At 44.9% G+C, this 20138-nt stretch overlaps 1 protein-coding gene across 4 annotated transcripts; it reads left to right on the top strand.

The window, feature by feature from the left end:
- Window positions 1-778: 778 nt before the first annotated feature.
- On the top strand, window positions 779-19879 carry HMGCR (3-hydroxy-3-methylglutaryl-CoA reductase). Of its 4 annotated transcripts, none has more exons than XR_011318254.1 (21): window positions 779-927; window positions 7433-7612; window positions 9054-9165; window positions 9249-9336; window positions 9429-9513; window positions 9613-9718; window positions 10205-10311; window positions 10459-10578; window positions 10751-10914; window positions 11089-11327; window positions 11450-11619; window positions 13273-13467; window positions 13625-13783; window positions 13931-14088; window positions 15970-16075; window positions 16155-16325; window positions 16583-16723; window positions 16804-16962; window positions 17466-17620; window positions 18098-19102; window positions 19146-19879. XR_011318254.1 is itself a non-coding variant. In XM_069750275.1 (20 exons), exons 2-20 carry the CDS (start codon window positions 7451-7453, stop codon window positions 18150-18152), a joined length of 2652 nt encoding a protein of 883 aa, XP_069606376.1. In that variant the 5' UTR covers window positions 792-927; window positions 7433-7450; the 3' UTR covers window positions 18153-19879. The 4 variants fall into 4 exon arrangements, 2 of the variants coding, with proteins under 2 accessions (XP_069606376.1, XP_069606364.1); XR_011318248.1 differs by lacking the exon at window positions 779-927 and adding an exon at window positions 984-1114; XM_069750275.1 differs by having other exon boundaries at window positions 792-927; window positions 18098-19879.
- The last annotated feature ends 259 nt before the right edge of the window (window positions 19880-20138 follow it).

Here is a 20138-nt window from a genome sequence, read left to right as displayed (position 1 = left end):
AGGTCAGGCCGTACTCCTGAGCTGTGATGTCAGATTGTTACCCCAGAGCTGTGATGTCAGGCCGTACCCCAGAGCTGTGATGTCAAGCCGTACCCCAGAGCTGTGAGGTCAGGATGTACCCCAGAGCTGTGAGGTCAGGCCGTACTCCTGAGCTGTGAGGTCAGGCCGTACCCCAGAGCTGTGAGGTCAGGCCGTACCCCAGAGCTGTGATGTCAAGCCGTACCCCAGAGCTGTGAGGTCAGGCCGTACCCCAGAGCTGTGAGGTCAGGCCGTACCCCAGAGCTGTGATGTCAAGCCGTACCCCAGAGCTGTGAGGTCAGGATGTACCCCAGAGCTGTGAGGTCAGGCCGTACCCCAGAGCTGTGAGGTCAGGCCGTACCCCAGAGCTGTGAGGTCAGGATGTACCCCAGAGCTGTGAGGTCAGGCCGTACTCCTGAGCTGTGATGTCAGATTGTTACCCCAGAGCTGTGATGTCGGCCATATTTAGTACATGTAGGCTATCTGTGGTGATGTAAGGTCTGGGCTCTGCAGCGTGCGCTGCCGCAGCCGTACACTCGGGTCATGGACTGTCTGTGCAGCCGGCTGCCGCGGCCCCGTCTCCCCCGGCTCTCCGCTATCATTGGCTCGCTGTCAGTGAGGAGAGATCGCGCGTTCCCATCCTCGTCTCACATAGATGCTCGTTACCATAGAAACGGCCATGACGAGCTCACCTGGTCAGCATTTCTATTGGCTGCAGGATCAGGCCACTGGGAGACTCTCTCCCTCAGGCCCCGCCCCCCGTTGCTGAGGCTGTGCTCAGGTGACGCGCTCGTTCACTCGCTTTGCGGCGGTGGACCGGAGAGCTGCTCTCTTTATTACTGCCGCTTTCCGACTAGCAGTCACCGCCGCCGCCGCCGGGCCAGTCAGGACCGAGCCACCTGCCCGAAGGTGAGTGTGTACGCTCGGCGGCGGTGACTAGTTTCGGTCGTTCTGATCAGGCATTGCATTAGACAGCTCCCAGTGTAACAGACTGATGGGTCCTCACAGGGAGGGTACAGCTACTTCCTGCGGGGAGGTCACGTCACTGCAGGGGCCGAGGGCGCCATGGCGAGGAGGTGACATTACACCGGACACTGTGAGTGACCGCAGGGAGAAGAAGCGCCGCGGCTCTAGGGGACGTGTCCAGCCTGTAGGGCGCCGCCATAGACACCTCCATGTTGTGTGCTCACAGCGGCGGCTGGCTTCCTCCTCGCCCGGGCTGTGTGGGGTGTCAGGGCCGGTCTGTGTGTGACTCCCGCCTCACCCTGTGTCTCCATTACAGCCACCGCAGTGGTCAGACTATAAGAACACACAAATGGATGTAATGTCCTAAATGGATGTATTTCCGTACCTGGAGCCAAATGACTGAGGGACCACTGAGTATTACAGGGTCCATTTGGTTTTATCTGACCCATAACCGGGCCCAGATGACGCTTGTAATTTTCCTTGTATTGTTTGTATTCTTTGTCTCGGATCATTGCTTATCACGGCGCACACAGCTGTAATGTCCGTATGGCGATGTGAGCCCATCTTCCCATTCCTGTGGCTACCCAGTCTGAGCCAATCATGGCTACACCGCCACCACGCTGTGTAGGCGCGCAGATGGCACTGTAGTCCGTGTAAGTGGCCGCCAGCAGCAGAGGACATGGCCTCCGTATTCTGGTGTATGAGCGCTGTAACACTGTCCTGTATGGAGTAGACTAGTCTTTGGGACGTATACACTGCTATGTATATAGCGCAGACATTGTTATACCCCGGATCTGGTCGCCATACACCTTCAGGTTACTAATGTTTGGTATTTAGATCTTAAAAACGTTTTGAAAAACTAATCGTTTTTCCTCTTTTTCCTTTATGGGGTTTATTTCAGATTTTTGTGTGTTTTATTCATTTTGTTACATGTTCATCTTGTGGTGAAGCCTGGCACCTCATCAGCTAACTTTTTGGATTCTTTTCTTTTACTGTCTATAAATGTTCTTAGTGTAAAAATGTAAAAACAAAAAAATAATAGTAGTAAAATATAAACACCTTTTTCAGAGGGTCTGGATTGTGCCTAAAGTGTACACCAAGGTGTCCACACCTGTGTCGGTTTCTACTTACTCTCTTCCACGTAGATGTAAAGTGCTATGGATGTGGATACCCTGCAGCAGCACATATGTTTATTTAGTCTGTCTGTAAATAAAGCAATTTGGATACAGGCTCCCATGTAAGGATACATATGATTTGAGCATATCCTGAGAGCAGAGCTGGTCAGGCCCTGAAGTCTGGCAACTAATGTACCTAGTAATCTGCAACCACCTCTTATCTTTATAGGGTGCTTACTCTTGGTTTTGTTCCTATTTAGTTGTTCATCCAGGAGGTCCCTATAAATTAGCCCTGTATGAGGGTTTACATGGTTTTGTATCTTCATGCTCTGAATCTGATTGTAACATTTTATACTATTCTACAATAAATCCAATACTGTCTTAAGGTACCTTCACACATAACGATTTCGTTAACGATATCGTTGCAACGTCACGCTTTTTGTGACATAGCAACGATCCCGCTAACGATATCTTTGTGTGACAGCGACCAACAGTCAGGCCCCTGCTGGGAGATCGTTGGTCGTGGGGAATAATCAGGACCTCTTTTTGGTCGCTGATCACCCCGCTGTCATCGCTAGATCGGCGTGTGTGACGCCTATCTAGTGATGTGTTCACCTGTAACCAGGATAAATATCGGGTTACTAAGTGCAGGGCCGCGCTTAGTAACCCGATATTTACCCTGGTTACCATTGTAAAAGTAGAAAAAAAAAATACATACTCACATCTGATGTCTGTCACGGTCCCCGGCGTCAGCTTCCCTGCACTGTGTCAGCGCCGGCCGGCCGTAAAGCAGAGCACAGCGGTGACGTCCGCTCTGCTTTACGGCTGGCGCTTACACAGTGCAGGGACTTCTCTTGGGAAGTCCAATTCTCCAATTGCTGCATTTTGATATAGTAGAGCTGGACTTTCCATGGCTGAAAGTTCCTGGCTTGTGTTCTCTTGTGCATGGATTAAAGTGATGGGGCTTTCCACCATTATCTTTTCTGTAAAGGTACCTTCACACTGAACGATATCGCTAGCGATCCGTGACGTTGCAGCGTCCTGGCTAGCGATATCGTTCAGTTAGACACGCAGCAGCGATCAGGATCCTGCTGTGATGTCGTTGGTCACTGCAGAAAGTCCAGAACTTTATTTCGTCGCTGGACTCCCTGCAGACATCGCTGAATCGGCGTGTGTGACGCCGTTTCAGCAATGTCTTCGCTGGTAACCAGGGTAAACATCGTGTTACTAAGCGCAGGGCCGCGCTTAGTAACCCGATGTTTACCCTGGTTACCAGCGTAAAAGTAAAAAAAAAAAAAAAACACTTCATACTTACCTTCCGCTGTCTGTCCCCGGCGCTGTGCTTCTCTGCACTGGCTGTGAGCGCCGGCCAGCCGGAAAGCACAGCGGTGACTTCACCGCTCTGCTTTCCGGCCGCTGTGCTTACACAGTGCAGGAAAGCACAGCGCCGGGGACAGACAGCGGAAGGTAAGTATGTACTGTTTGTTTTTTTTTTTACTTTTACGCTGGTAACCAGGGTAAACATCGGGTTACTAAGCGCGGCCCTGCGCTTAGTAACCCGATGTTTACCCTGGTTACCGGCATCGTTGGTCGCTGGAGAGCTGTCTGTGTGACAGCTCTCCAGCGACACTGCAGCGATCCGGATCGTTGTCTGGATTGCTGCAGCTTCGTTTAGTGTGAAGGTACCTTAACATATGGCCCTTGAGTACCGTCAAATAATAAAGAGCATATTCTCTGCAGTCTCTCCTCTTTGTCACTCGCCAGCTGTTCCACCGCTGCCATTTGCTGGCTGTCCCGCCGCTTTATTCTCCTTGCCGCTTGTTGGGTACCCTGCCGCTTTATTCTCCTTGCCGCTTGTTGGGTGCCCCGCCGCTCTATTCACCTTAGTGTTTACGCTGTTGCTGTTTATAGATTTGATGGTACACTGGGCCATATGTTAAGTGAAAGAAAGGTAAATGAAGTTTTGCAACCTATTTCCATTTAAAGAGGGCTCCAAGCTAAGTGTCTGCTCGTGGGGAAAAAAAGGTGTCATCAATGTAAGGGTATGTGCACACGTTGTGGATTCACTGCGGATCCGCAGCGTTTTTTTGCGGTGCAGAAACGCTGCAGATCCGCAATTGATTTACAGTACAATGTAAATCAATGAGAAAAAAAAATGCTGTGCACACTTTGCGGAAAATCCGTGGTTTAAAAGAAGTAGAATGTCACAACTTTTTTGTGAATCTGCAGCGTTTTTGTACCCATTCCATTATAAAAAAAAACCGCAGGGGTAAAAAACGCAGCAAATCTGTAAAAAAAACCGCAGCAAAAACGCACAAAAAATGCTGCGGAACCGCACAAGAAACGCGACAAATCCGCAGGTACGTTTTCTGCCAGGAGAGGCAGAATCCACACCGGAAATTCCAAAGCCTAATCCGCAACGTGTGCACATAGCCTAAACCAGGCCAGAAAGTGTCGTGAAATGCTCAGTGCTACATGACTTATGGACTGGTTTGTCCACATTACTGATATGTTAGAAGGAAGGATCCTGCATTCAGCTGGTGCTATTGTAAAGCCTTGACAAAATGTAAATTATTTAGGGCTGCACATACCTATATCGTCATGAATACCATTTTCTAGATCAATGGGACCTGTAACAAACAGCGTGTGGGACCCATTAATGCTGGGTTACCTATTTGCAGCCTAGGTGCCTTATATTTTAATCATGTATTTAAAGCAAAAAAAAAAAAAAGACACTGAGATCACAATGGGGGATTGTAGCAAGAATATCAGAAAGTCACTCTTGTAAATGGGCACATAACTGTAGTACCAGGTACAGCTCAGGGGCAAGTGTGTTGCTGTGTCCCGCCATCCCATAATTCCCTTTAAGACCTAAGTATCATTGTGGGAGTGGATGAAGCTTCTGTTTCAGCCTTCTAATAGAAAAAAAAATCACGCTATGTAACATATACATACATCAATTAGTGTATGTCCTTGGTGCTCATCGGAAATCTTGATGTTCTTGAACTTGCAAGTCCAAGGATTCTCACTGATAAAAGACATAGAGCAGACAGTGATTAGTATGTACAAAGGTGACGGCGCTGTATGGATGTGTTATATATGGACCAGGTGAACTGTACTGATGGCAACTTGGGAATGGACAAACGCTGATGTAATATCCATGAAATGATCTGACATGATCAGTCATAGAAAGTGAAAGTCAGCGTGGTCTTCAGCTAAAGCCAAGAAAAAGCAGACTTGTAAATGAAGCAAGATTCCCGGAAAGCCAGATGTCCACTAAGAATCCCCCAATGTGCTTGCCAGTGATGAGAGCAGGGGCTTTCCCAACATTGCGAGCAATAATTTAGGATATTAGATTACGTAATTCATGATCTAAAGTGGAAAGTCCAACTGCTGTAATGTAGCGATGAAGCCCTCACTTTGACAGCTGTGGCACTGACCAGTCGTGAGGTTGGGACCCAAATTCCAGTGATCACAGGGGTCTCATCCGTAATGCCCCCACCACGTAGATGGGTAGGTGATAAATGTACATTGTAGAACAACCCCTTCAAAGCTTTGTGGTCATCTCTCACGATCATCTCCGAATTAGTGGGAGCCCTGAGGTCAGAAATTCCATCATTGATTGGGAGCGCTAGTGGAGCGGGGTCCCAGGAGGTGTTTGGTGGTCTGGCGGTGTTCTGACTCTCATCCCAGGCTGGTTCAGCAGTGCTCGGTGGTGCGGGGGCTCCGCCAACATTTTGTGAAAGCCCAGAGCCCTTGCACATCCATTGCTGCAATGTGGTGGCCAGGGCCGGCTCCAGGTTTTTGAGGACCCCGGGCGAAAGAGTCACAGTGGGCCCCCCCTCCCCTTTAACACATACCACGATTCATGATGCCCAGATACAGCAGAGAAATATAGGTATAGTCCAATGCCAGATTTCACTTCTTACATGAGTGGTAGCTATTGAAAATTCTGCAGTGTATATATACAGGACAGGAGGAGTGGTACTGTGCAGTGTATATATTTCAACAGCCGCCCAGCCCCCCCAGCATCTGTCCTATGTGTGTGTATGTATATGTGTGTGTGTATATATATATATATATATATATATATATATATATATATATATATATATTTATATATTTATTTATTTATTTTAGTCATACAGGCTGTATAGATACAGTATATACATATACAGGACAGGTGCTGGGGGCCTGGTCGGCTGCTGAAGTATATAATATACAGTATATCAGCTGTGGCCTCCCCAGGTCACCCAGACTGTCAGAATACAGAGATACATCGCACTCACTCATGGCGGGTAGGAGCTCCTCCGGAATCTGCCTGAATCTGATAAGTTCAGCAGTCAGTGAGTGCAGCCAGCGAGGGGCGGGAGAGCAGAGCAGGAGAACGTGCTCTCTCCGCCCACAAACAATGTGACGCTGGCTGCGTTCTTAACCCCTATGTGCCTGGCCCTGCACTGACTGAGAAGATGCTTGTGCCAGCGCAAATTGAACGGCCAGATGGATCTCTGACAGCGTGAGTGGGCCACCCCCCCGTCTCGCCAGGGCCCCGGCACTTGCCCGGGTGCTGACGCCGACCCTGGCGGTGGCCTCCGGGAAAATAGTGGCGCATGCGCAGAATGAGATCTGACTTCATTCACATGGCATCAGTTTTTACAAATCTAATGCGATATTTATAAACACATTTTTATAAAACCGTTATCCTATAACAATCGCGTGTAAAAAAAAATAAAATAAATTGATATACAGATGATGGCACACATAGTCTTCACTGCTCCTCTGTTCTCTATCATCATCTGCAGCGCTGTTGTCACATCACAGCGCTGCAACCAATAACTCTGGTGGCTCTGCCCAGGTTGATGGCTCGAGTCACTGAGCTCGCTGATTGGTTGCCACACTGTCAACATGATGGCGACACTATAAATACCCTATTCAGATCCAGCAGTGAATCTGTTAAGAAAAACACAAAAAAAATTTGCTCAGGTGACAGTTGTGTGTTTTTGTTTGTTTTTTTTTTTTTTTTTCTGAAACTAGAAGCTTTTGTAGAGTAAAAGGGTGTTATGTCTTCTATGGCTGTATAATGGCAGGAGCAGCTGAACATATAAATACCAATTTATAATGTCCAACCAGTAGCTGTGGGGTGTTTGTCGGGATCTCGGACACAATTGAGGGACCTTACATTTTGTGGGGGTGTATGAAGATAAAAGTAACAATGAGGTGCTGTACTTTTACACCTCTGAAGATGACTTGGAGATATACATTTTCTGAGATTAGATTTTGTGGGTTATGAGGTTTGTGTGAGAGAGTTTAATTTTTTTTTTTTTTTTATCTAGGTCACACTAACCGTGAAGATGCTGTCCCGATTGTTCCGCATGCATGGCCAGTTTGTGGCTTCCCACCCATGGGAGGTTATCGTGGGTACAGTGACCATCACTATTTGCATGATGTCCATGAACATGTTCACAGGAAATAAGATCTGTGGCTGGAACTATGAGTGCCCTAAGTTTGAAGAAGTAAGTTCGTTCTGACTCCTCGCCTTTATTAATGAGTCTGTCCAAGGAGAAAATCTCAGCATGCACATCTTGCATCCGTAAATCAAATAGCACTTTGCCATTCAAGTGAATGGGTCCATCAAAAAAAAAAATTTGCATTTCGACGACCGCTTTTTGAATGACTTACAGAATGGACAAGATGAAGATGAAAATTGTATCCGATGAGAGAAGATCTGTCATATGACCATAGTCTTAAGGTACCGTTACATTAAACGACTTACCAACGATCATGACCAGTGATACGACATGGCCGTGATCGTTGGTAAGTCGTTGTGTGGTCGCTGGGGAGCTGTCACACAGACAGCTCTCTCCAGCGACCAACGATCAGGGGAACGACTTCGGCATCGTTGAAACTGTCTTCAACGATGCCGAAGTCCCCGGGTAACCAGGGTAAACATCAGGTTACTAAGTGCAGAGCCGCGCTTAGTAACCCGATATTTACCCTGGTTACCATTGTAAAAGTAAAAAAAAAAAAAAAAAACACTACATACTCGCATTCCGATGTCTGTCACGTCCCCCGCCGTCAGCTTCCCGCACTGACTGTGTCAGCACCGGCCGTAAAGCAGAGCACAGCGGTGACGTCACCGCTGTGCTCTGCTTTACGGCCGGCACTGACAGTCAGTGCAGGGAAGCTGATGCCGGAGGACGTGACAAACATCACAATGTGAGTATGTAGTGTTTTTTTTTTTTTTGTTTTTTTTGTTTTTTTTAAAAAAACTTTTACAATGGTAACCAGGGTAAATATCGGGTTACTAAGCGCGGCCCTGCGCTTAGTAACCCGATATTTACCCTGGTTACAAGTGAACACATCGCTGGATTGGCGTCACACACGCCGATCCAGCGATGACAGCGGGTGATCAGCGACCAAAAAAAGGTCCTGATCATTCCCCAGCGACCAACGATCTCCCAGCAGGGGCCTGATCGTTGGTCGCTGTCACATATAACGAGATCGTTAGCGGGATCGTTGCTACGTCACAAAAAAGCGTGATGTTGCAACGATATCCTTAACGATATCGTTATGTGTGAAGGTACCTTAAGTTTGCTACTGGAGAAATCCCAGGAGCCAGGAAGCAAAAATGCAAAGTTCCATAATGTGGCTCAGTTTTTGGATTATTTGCTATTGCTGTCTATGGAAACCCTTATTGCTTGGCTCCTGGAGTGGTCTAACTGGCTTTTAATACCTACAGTGATTTGATCACCCCCTGCGTTATTGTCCACACTTTTGCTATATGTATCATTAACATAGAAGTAGATCAGTAATGTTATATGTGAGTGTACATTTTCCTTAATGATTCCAATCTACTTTTCTACAATGTGTCATCCTGTCTGACTTCTCACACACAAATACAAGGTGAACTAAGCACTTGTATCTCACTTATGCTTTTCCTTCTCCACAATACAGGATGTTCTGAGCAGCGACATTATCATATTAACCATCACTCGGTGTATTGCAATCCTCTACATCTACTTTCAGTTCCAGAACCTTCGGCAGCTCGGCTCCAAATACATTTTAGGTATGTGCTGTGTATGTGCAGTTCATCTCCAGCCATTGTCGTCATATGGTGCTTCAGTAACTGAGGTTTTCTTGGTATTTTAGGTATTGCCGGCCTCTTTACCATCTTTTCAAGCTTTGTCTTCAGCACGGTGGTGATTCATTTTCTGGATAAAGAATTGACAGGCCTGAAGTAAGTGTAGTACCCGGGTTGGTGTTGGATGGTGCATTTTATAGTTTTGCAGTTATCTGTAGAATGTAACACTTCTTTTATCCTCCCGGCAGCGAGGCGCTCCCCTTTTTCCTGCTGCTAATTGACCTCTCAAAGGCCAGTGCTTTAGCGAAGTTTGCTCTTAGTTCCAACTCTCAGGTGAGCACATAAATCATACCTGGAGGTAAATTTCTGACTCCTCTAGTTTAACCGCACTTTCAGATCTACCTAATGATAAAATAAAAAAATATTTTACAGGATGAAGTTCGAGACAACATTGCTCGTGGCATGGCCATCCTAGGGCCTACATTCACCCTGGATGCCCTTGTAGAATGTCTTGTGATTGGAGTTGGAACAATGTCTGGTTAGTTGCAAATCTCTCCTATGAAGGTTATTGTATAGTATTTCTTTACCACAGGAAGAGGTGATTCGACCAGAAGTTTAAGGTCATGTCCAGAAATACTATTTACCTGCAGATATTGTGTTAATTTGCAAGCAAATGGCATTTAAATCCTCTGCGGCCGTCTTGTTTGTGCAGCGGCTGCAGAGAGAACTTTCAGTCAATTGGATGGTACAGTGGGCAATAGCAGCAACCGCTCACTACAGTGCATGCACTGCTGTTGCTCCCCTGCGCATTAATTAACAGCCTGTATGACAAACCATCTGACCACACTTGGACCAATGTTAGTCTATAGCAGACTCTGCCGCCCTGAGGAAAGGAATTGCTGCATGCCTGAGTTTGATCCTATATTCAGATTGCAATCGGCCATACAAGTCAGTGGAAATCATCTGACTGCGCTTGGATGTCTTTTATTTAAAAAAAGAATAAAAATTAATTATTCTCTTTTAGGTGTTCGCCAGTTAGAGATTATGTGCTGTTTTGGTTGCATGTCCGTCCTAGCAAACTACTTTGCCTTCATGACCTTCTTCCCAGCCTGCGTGTCTTTGGTCTTGGAGGTGAGTGATTTAAAATCAGGAGTGCCCCAATTAGTATAAGCTAATTATCATACATTATATAATGTCCTGGGTTACGTGTCAATGCTACTTCTGCATATATACATGTAAGGTTGCGGATGAAGAACATGCTTTGATCTTTTTTGCCAGCTTTCCAGGGAGAGCCGGGAGGGACGTCCAATCTGGCAGCTTACACAGTTTGCAAATGTATTAGAGGAGGAAGAAGATAACAAACCAAACCCTGTCACGCAGAGGGTGAAGATGATAATGGTGTGTGCCTCTCTTCTTCAGTTGATTGTATTTCGGGCTCTGGTGGTTTTTGTTTTTTTTTGCACTTACAGTACATTGTGTACTTTGGTTTTGATTCTGTTTTTAAGTAATAATATAGCATTGCTGTATAGCATTTTGTTGCTGGTGACTTAATATTCCTTCTCTCCTCCAGTCCCTTGGCCTGGTCCTTGTTCATGCTCACAGTCGGTGGATAAGTGAACCGTCCCCTCAGAACAACACTTCCATTTCGGATCACAAGGTTGCCATTGGCTTAGATGATACCATACCAAAGAGAATTGAACCCAACATGGCTCTTTGGCAGTTCTATCTGTCTAGGTGAGTGCAATAATAAAGTTTCTCTTTATTTGCTGAGTGTGCAATTATTATAAATACATAGTAGGTGTGCAATTTGTTTATACCGTATGTATCTTCTGAAATGGTCCAATAAAGATAACATACCCTGGCCCGTCTCTCCTAAGCATCTGATAGTGCTCTATCTGTATTCCACAGGATGGTCACCATGGACATGGAGCAAGTCATAACGCTGAGTCTTGCTCTTCTTCTGGCAGTCAAGTACATATTTTTTGAGCAGACAGAGACAGAGTCTACCTTCTCCTTAAAGAACCCGATCACTTCTCCAGTCACTGTGCTAAAGAAGCAAGTAGATGGTTGCTGCAGAATGGAACCAGTGCCCGAAAAGCCTTCCGAAGATTGTAAAGTAGAAGACCTGTCATCAAAGGAAGAGAAAGGTATTAAAGCTGCCATAACTTCCATATTTTATTTCTAAAATCTGCACTATTTTTTTTTTTTTTTTTTTAATTGTTCTAAATATATATATTCTATTATCCAAATTCTGTCTGTACATTTTTAGAAGCGGTCATAAAGCCATTGCCACTTGAAAATTCAACCAAGGCTAACTTTGTGCTGGGCGATTCCTCATCATCACCTGATACAAGTGAAGAGGAGAAGGAAACAGCGTTTGATATACCCGTGGTGCCCCGACCCATCGATGAATGTGTTCGCATCCTTAAGAATCCAGATGTAAGTGAACAGGGAGTAACTGCATGAACCCCAAACATTGCTGATCTGAAGCCAGTTACAGGGTTATTGGTAGGACCACACTACTCCCAAGCTTCCTGCTTGTCAGAGCATAATGGGCTCCTGATTGGCGGCATCGCTTTGCCTCTGGCTCAAACTATGCACTCTCATGCAGCAAGCAAAGGGCGCTTTAGCTCTGCAGCATCGGAGGAGCACAGGGGCACTGAAGCTGGAAGGATGCTATCTGATAATATATAGAGATTCTTCCCTAGGTGAACAGCCGTCACTGATACACTGCAGTGGTGGTCGGTAACCGAGGCAATGAGCAGTAAGCAATAAAATTATAAAGCTCTCTTCCTGACGACAGAGAGGATTTTTAAACACAAAAACATTGCAAAGTTACTTGATTATATAAGCTGGTTGCAATTTTACCCACTTAAAGAGGATCTGTCCTTTTATTTCTGCTTATACCCGGAATGTTCTGACTCCAGAGATCAGCTGGAATAAAATAATACAATAAACTGGTCACTTTTGACGTGATAGGATTTCTATAAGATGCTGAGAAAACCCCTTAACTTTTACCAATCCCAAAGTATCATTATACAGCCTTTATTGTATATGGTTACTACATATAAATATATTGACATATTAACTTTTTACATATTCTGTCTCCCTTTATCAAGCTAGAGACTTAAAGGGACTCTGTCACCCACTCCATCTGTTAGAAACTAAAAGAGCCACCTTGTGCAGCAGTAATGCTGCATTCTGACAAGGTGGCTCTTTTAGTTATTGGTGCAGTCAAAGCAGAAATAAAGCGTTTTATAATTTCGCAAAAATACCTGTCTTTAGTCGTGGAGGCAGGTCTTAACCCCCTGCTGCACACGCCACACTGCCGTCACTCAAGGCTTCTTGGGCGCCGCCCCCTCCGCGCTGTTTTCAAATCAAATCCGGCGCCTGCGCTGTTTTGTTTTGTCTGGGGCAGGCGCAGTGAGCGCTGCCTGTCTGACCTCAGATGCAGTCTCGCAGACTGCGCCTGTGCAGCCACCCACCTTGTGAATCCCAGCCCCGCAGTGTGAATAATGCATAACACACTGCGGGGCTGGGATTTACAAGCTGGGTGGCTGCACAGGCGCAGTCTGCGAGACTGCATCTGAGGGCAGACGGGCAGCGCTCACTGCGCCTGCCCCAGACAGAACAAAACAGCGCAGGCGCCGGATTTGATTTGAAAACAGCGGCTGGAGGGGGTGACAGAGTCCCTTTAAACCATATGAATTATTTTCGGTAAAGTGGTCGTCAGGCGAGTACAGATCAGGACCGTATTTCATATAGTTATGTCTGCACATTAAGGTTAATTTCTAAATTGTAATGTTGTGACATCAAGTGGATTTGTCAGACTTAAATAGGTTCTCGGCTTCCAGGTAATCCTTTCTTAAAGTCCTTATTAAAATATGCTTACTAATGGAGGTGTGAACATAAACCTCTCTTAGCTGCTGTGTATAATTCAGGCCAAGCGTCACACACACGCTAACCCAGTCTGATGAGATTAGGGGTTAAATATATTTGAAAATTGGGGAATTGTCACTTTTGGATAAATAAGCCTAAAAATCAGTTTTCTGCCGGAATCGCTCATCAGAATTTACTTTCATTCCTATGTAGCAAGGCGCCCAGTGCTTAAGTGATGCAGAAGTGATCAAGTTGGTGAATGCTAAACACATCCCTTCCTATAAGCTGGAGTCCATGATGGAGTCCCCGGAGAGGGGAGTTGCAATTCGCAGGCACATGCTGGCCCACAAGTTGCCTCAGTCATCAGCCCTTCTGAATTTGCCTTACAAAAATTACAACTATTCCTTGGTAAGTCATTAGTGCTGAGAAGAGTGCAGATGATGTCCATCTTCCAGTAATTCTATGTTTTTGTCTCTTCTTTTCCATGGGTCGCAGTCTGACATTTAAATACCATATTTCTTGCATTTGTTAATTTTAAGCCTGTCTTATCTATTTATTTTTTTAGGTTATGGGTGCATGCTGTGAGAATGTAATTGGATATATGCCCATCCCCGTTGGAGTAGCAGGTCCTCTTATCCTGGATAATAAAGAATACCAGGTCCCTATGGCTACAACAGAAGGTTGCCTTGTGGCTAGCACCAACCGAGGCTGCAGAGCCATAATGGTAAGTTTGATTCACAGATATGTTTTATGGTTTCTTTAGAAAATCATTTATGGTCGATCTTATGACATCGCTGACTACTATAAAGTCTGCTGGGAAATCTGGTGGCTGTCTGTAATAAATACTGAGCTTTTAATTCCTTTTTCATAGCTGGGCGGGGGAGCACGCAGCCGGATCCTTGCTGACGGCATGACTCGTGGGCCAGTTACCAGGTTGCCTTCAGCTTGTGAAGCTGCGGAGGTTAAGAGCTGGCTTGATAGTCCTGAGGGATTTAACATTATAAAAGATACCTTTGATAGCACAAGCAGGTAGGTGAATTGTATACTTTCAAAAATTCTTTCCGCAGAATAGGAAAAATGTAAGCATTAAAGTAGGTGAAGTTAATTTAAAATAACAGACTGCACTGTTTATTGTGAGTTTGTGTTTTTTTTTTTGTTTTTTTTTAATATTGATGTAAACCTCGTAAATGGCAACTGTACTTGCAGAACCATGTAGGGTACTTTCACATAGATAGTTATGCAGCCTACTACCATATTATTATTTATTTATATAGCACCATTGAATCCATGGTGCTGTACGTGAGAAGGGGTTACATACAAATTACAGATATCACTAACAGTAAACAAACGAACAATTACAGACTGATGCAGAGGGGCGAGGACCTTGCCCTTGTGGGCTTACATTCTACAGGATGGTGGGGAAGGAGACAGTAGGTTGGAAGGTTGCGGCAGCTCCGGTGTTGGTGAGGCGGTAGCTTCAGTAGTGGTGAGTAGGTAACGGGGTCATTGCAGACTGTAGGCTTTCTTGAAGAGGTGGGTTTTCAGGTTCCTTCTGAAGGATCCGAATGTGGTTGATAGTCGGACGTGTTGGGGCAAAGAATTCCAGAGGATGGGGGATATTCTGGAGAAGTCTTGCAGGTGATTAGGTGAGGAGCGAATAAGTGTGGAGGAGAGAAGGAGATCTTTGGAGGACCGAAGATTGAACTAATCTCCCGATATCTTCCCTCACAGAGACATTTGGAGGAGACAGGTTATGGATGGCCTTGTAGGTCAGTATTAGTCATTTGAACTGGATACGCTGAGGGAATGGGAGCCAGTGAAGAGATTTGCAGAGGGGGAAAGTGAGGAGTAGCGAGGAGAGAAATGAATTAGTTGGGCAGCAGAGTTAAGGATGGATTGGAGAGGTGCGAGCATGTTAGCAGGGAGGCCACTGTGGAGGATGTTGCAGTAGTCGAAGCAGGAGATGATTAGGGCATGCACAAGCATTTTAGTAGAGTGAGGGTTGAGGAAAGGACAGTTTCTGGAGATATTTTTGAGCTGGAGGCGACAGGAGGTGGAAAGAGCTTGGATGTGCGGTTTGAAGGACAGGGCAGAGTCAAGGGTTACTCCGAGGCACGGACTTCCGTTACGGGGGAAAGCGTGATGTCATTAATTGTGATAGATCAGGTAAGGAAGATCTGTGAGATGGAGGAAAGATAAGTTCAGATTTGTCCACATTGGGTTTGAGGAAGCAAGAGGAGAAGGAGGATATGGCTGATAGACACTCTGGGAATCTGGACAGCAGAGGGGTGACGTCTGGCCAGAGAGGTACATCTGCAAAACATGAAAGAATCTTGACTGAGGGTTGCCTATAATTCTCCTTAGGAGGCTGTCAGACAGCCATATTACTCGTGCGAGCATCACAATCCTCTTACTGGCTGTCCGCTCTCCTGACCAGAGTGTATTTCTAGCAGCTGTCACACTCTCGAGAGTTGACAGCCAGTCTAAGGATTGTGATGCTCACGACCATCTGCCTGCACCTTTAAATTCGTCTTCCCACAATGGATATTTACTACCTGTCTACAGGATAATACAAGTTCCCCCCGCAGTCACTAGAATATTAGTCCCAAGTTCCTGGCTCAACTGCCCATGACCGTGGTGTGGGGAATCTAGACTTGAAGGTTGAGCTGGTCTCCTGCCTCTATTGCATGTTTTATTTCTTATGGTAAACCCTTTTAACTATAATAAACCTTTATAGCGTAAAACAAACAGATTTGTCTCTGTTAGAAAGCAGTGATCTAGAACTACGATAAGTTGTAGTATGGCTGTCCCGCTGCTCAGCTATGAGGCTTTTCTGCACCGCAATATTCAGTTGCCACTTTGTGTTAATGCCAAACCATTCCCTCACTTATCACCTCATTTGCTTGCTAGGTTTGCTCGTCTTGGGAGACTTCAGACCAGTGTAGCTGGGCGAAATTTATACATTCGCTTCCAGTCTAAAACAGGAGATGCTATGGGAATGAATATGATTTCAAAGGTAAACTGCCTTGTCTGTTGGTAAAATTATTTTATTTTTATTTTTTTGGGAGTATTAAAATTTTATCATGTTGCTACAGGGCACCGAAAAGGCTCTTTCCAGATTACAAGAAGAATTTCCTGAGCTTCAAGTTCTTGCCGTAAGTGGTAACTACTGTACCGACAAAAAGCCGGCTGCAATCAACTGGGTAGAGGGTCGAGGGAAGTCTGTGGTTTGTGAAGCCACCATACCAGCAAATGTGGTGCGAGAGGTAAGCAGGAACTGAACCGTTTCTAATTCAGTGTTTATTTTGGTTGGTGCATACCCAGGAGTCATAAAGTTTTTCTTCTGAGTGGTTTAAAATGGTTGCGCTAGATTTACAAAAAAGGTCTTCACTTGAATGATTATGAGCTGCAATCAGACACAACCTATTTGCAAGAGCTGGGGAAAAAATTAACCATTTATTCTAATATTTTACAACTTTTCTTACATGGGTTGTGTCTGACACCAAATATCTTACGCCTGCAGGTTCTGAAGACATCTACAGCTGCACTAGTTGAAGTGAACATTAACAAGAACTTGGTTGGCTCTGCGATGGCGGGCAGCATCGGAGGCTACAATGCACATGCGGCCAATATTGTGACTGCCATTTACATTGCCTGTGGACAGGTCAGATGATGGAAAAGTTGACAAAATACACAACATTGCTACATAGAGTAATTTATATATCCTAAAAATTTGCTTTGCAGGATGCTGCCCAAAATGTTGGAAGCTCAAACTGCATCACACTGATGGAAGCTACAGGTCCCACGAATGAGGACCTGTACATCAGCTGCACAATGCCTTCTATAGAGATCGGTACTGTGGGAGGAGGCACCAACCTGGCTCCACAACAGGCTTGCCTACAAGTACGTGTAATAAAGGATTGTCTCTCAAGCAAAAGCACACTGCTAATAATCGCCTGATAATTTGGTGGGATAGCTATATATCATAAATTTTAATAGGGGTTTCAGAAGTGGGTAGAAAAGTAAAATGAGCAATTGTAAGTACACATTGCCATAGAATATGATGATTGACAAGAACTTGCACTCATCGCTAATTACACTCAGGTTTGCCTATGGTGCTCGGGTGTTTGTCATATTTGAGTCGTTTTGCGACTGTTTAGACAGCCACAAAACATGTGGGGATTGCCAGTGTAAGAGCCACGTGGGGGCTCGAACATGTCTCTCGATGACCCGCGATTGCAATTTATTAAGAAGATAAACATTTTGATGGGAGTGCTTCTTTAAGACTAAAGGTTTATGATGAGAAGAAAAGGTGAGGAAATGTCATACCGTATTAGAGCAGAATAAATCCTGATAGATGTAAATAATGGTAGCTATGTGTTCATGAAATCTTCCTTTATGTACAGATGCTAGGAGTCCAAGGAGCCAGCACAGAATACCCTGGCAAAAATGCCTGCCAGCTTGCACAGATCGTCTGTGGCACAGTAATGGCTGGAGAACTTTCCTTAATGGCTGCCTTGGCAGCTGGCCACCTAGTCAAGAGCCACATGGTCCACAACAGGTAATATTGAGGGTATTTTCTTTAAAGTTGAAGCTGAAAAAAAAGTGTAGATAAATTATTGTATTCTCTATAGAACTATAGCAAAACACAAGAATCTACAAAAGCAATGGTTGTCCCCAGCTCTGCTCACATCTCTTCCTACAGCTATTCTATAGAAAACTGAACTTGTTGTACCACATACATGAGCGCTTCTGAGCGGTCCAGCACATATAAGACACGTCAAACCAAAATATATGTTCCGAACTAAAGATAATAAAATAGTATTTCTGGTTGTCTGCTCTCCCCTATGGCGATATGCAACTGAAGTCATCAGAGGAAATGCACAGCATTGGGGGTACATCACCCGCTGCAGTCACATGACTGCACTGTCCAATGGTAGACACTCAAGAGAATTGTCATTTCTTGCATTAAGGCTTTTCTATTGAGCAGCGGTGCCATCTTTTATATATTGATCAATAGATTTTTTTTTTTTCTCAGATCCAAAATTAACCTTCAAGACATGCCTGGTACATGTATCAAGAAGGCTGCATGACTCCCTTACCACCTGCAGCAACCTCACTTGGATCTTTTGCCCATAGGAGGATATTTAACAGAAACTTGCTATAGAGTAAAGATGGAAAAGAAAGATGTGCAGGCACCATGAGAAGACTTTAAGTCATCGTCCGCCTGTGTTAAAGGTCTATGTGCCTCGTGTCCAGTCTTACAGGGTCCAGTAATCACTGTCTGATGTGTCTGCTGTAAAAGCAAGAGCCAAATCGATGAAAAACTCAGATCTCGTGTTGTTGGGTTTTCTTTACGCTGCTCACAAATGGACGTTTCATTAACTTTAAAGCTACTTAGACGTTCTCTGAACAGAACTGCAATTTTTTATTTAATCATATGTTTGTAATATAACTGTTTTAGTTGGGGAAAAAATAATTTATTCCTTACAGATCTAGCTTCTGCTCCAGCCTCATGAGAGCGTGATTTCAGCAAGTAAGACAAAACCGCACACTACACTGCCCCCCTACTGGCCGGATAGCCACAGCCTGTACCTCCTTTCAGCATCTCTGCGGCAACTCCTATCTGCAAATCAACAGGTAGAGAGCCACAGGTCCCTATACCATTGGTTGCCAACTGCTGTTGAACTACCCCTCCCAGCATGTTCCGACAGCCACAAGAAAGCAGTTTTGCTTTTGACACTAAACAAGCAGAGTTCTTAAATACCCGCAAGCCATAACTATACCCTTTGACATGCCAGCAGGTGTCAATTTTTCATTTCTCTCCCCCACAATTTTTATTTTTTTTTCCAAAACCATTTTTGACTCCACTACTGAGGGGAAAAAAAAAAAACACCCTCAAAAGCTAGCAATTTAACATCTGAAATACGAGCTTCTCTTGTAGTGAGAGACAAATATTTCCCAGTGGTCTATCGCTACCATACCAGATGTGACACCCTTAGGCTACTTTCACACTAGCGTTTTTTTAAATCCGTCACAATGCGTCGTTTTGAAGAAAAAAACGCATCCTGCAAAAGTGCTTGCAGGATGCGTTTTTTCCCCATAGACTTCTATTGACGACGCATTTGCGACGGATTGCCACACTTCGCATCCGTCTTGCGACGGATGCGTCATGCTTTGGCGGACCGTCGGGAGAAAAAAAACCTACATGTAACGTTTTTTTCTCCTGACGGACCGCTTTTTCCGACCGCGCATGCGCGGACGGAACTCCGCCCCCACCTCCCCGCACCTTACAATGGGGCAGCGGATGCGCCGGAAAAATGCATCCGCTGCACCCATTGTGCAATGCAGCAAACGCTAGCGTCGGAATCTCTCCCCGACGCATTGCGATGGGGAGATTCCGACTCTATTGTGAAAGGAGCCTTAGTCCTGATTTGGCCCACACATACTTGGGTCCAGTTTCATGCAGCTGTTTAAAAACACAAGTTTCAGATTTGACGTTTTTATAACGTTTTAGTTTCCCCTTTTGTGGCGCATTATTTGTCTGTATGATCCAGTACTTGGCAGTCACTGGCTTAGCGATGTATAAATGACCTGAAAGCAATGTGTTAATAACTACTATGGCCAATGCCCTCTTCTTCTCATGCTGGTAAAGAAGTCTCCTCTTTATGAATAAAGCATCTGTTTCTGTTTTATTTTTCCCAATCTGGTGTTTCTTTGGAAGTTTACCTAATAAAAGGTCAGATATTTTTTTTCTTCTTGTATATAAAATCAAAATGATCTTTTTACGATACTGGAATAAATGTAATTATTTTTTTAAGTTTTGTTGTTTGCATTGGTGCCTGTCTTATTTTACCAAACGTGATGTCAATCTGTGTAAAGCTGGAGGAAGTGATCTGTTAAGTATTCATGCCCATCAGAGGCACCGAGTCGTGTAAAAGCTCAGACCACAGGTAAGTTATGAGGGATTGAGTCGTTATCAATCCATTTCTTGGAAAGTAAACTTCCTTACAAATACGGATTTGTTTTTTTTTTCTCCACAAGTCATCGCTTCACAGTGGCTCTAAGCTAATTTTACG

This window comes from Ranitomeya imitator, chromosome 1 (assembly GCF_032444005.1).
Source record: "Ranitomeya imitator isolate aRanImi1 chromosome 1, aRanImi1.pri, whole genome shotgun sequence".
Taxonomy (NCBI): Eukaryota; Metazoa; Chordata; class Amphibia; order Anura; family Dendrobatidae; genus Ranitomeya; species Ranitomeya imitator.
Note: the sequence above shows the minus strand (reverse complement) of the source record. Positions and strands in the feature narration are given on the sequence as shown.

Bases quoted from the DNA above. Each gene is read 5' to 3' on its own strand.
- HMGCR (XM_069750263.1), top strand. From the start codon at position 1,013: ATGGGTCCTCACAGGGAGGGTACAGCTACTTCCTGCGGGGAGGTCACG. The intron at 9,719-10,204 runs GTTAGTTGCAAA...ATTCTCTTTTAG, and splicing joins TGGAGTTGGAACAATGTCTG to GTGTTCGCCAGTTAGAGATT. The intron at 13,784-13,930 runs GTAAGTTTGATT...CCTTTTTCATAG, and splicing joins GAGGCTGCAGAGCCATAATG to CTGGGCGGGGGAGCACGCAG.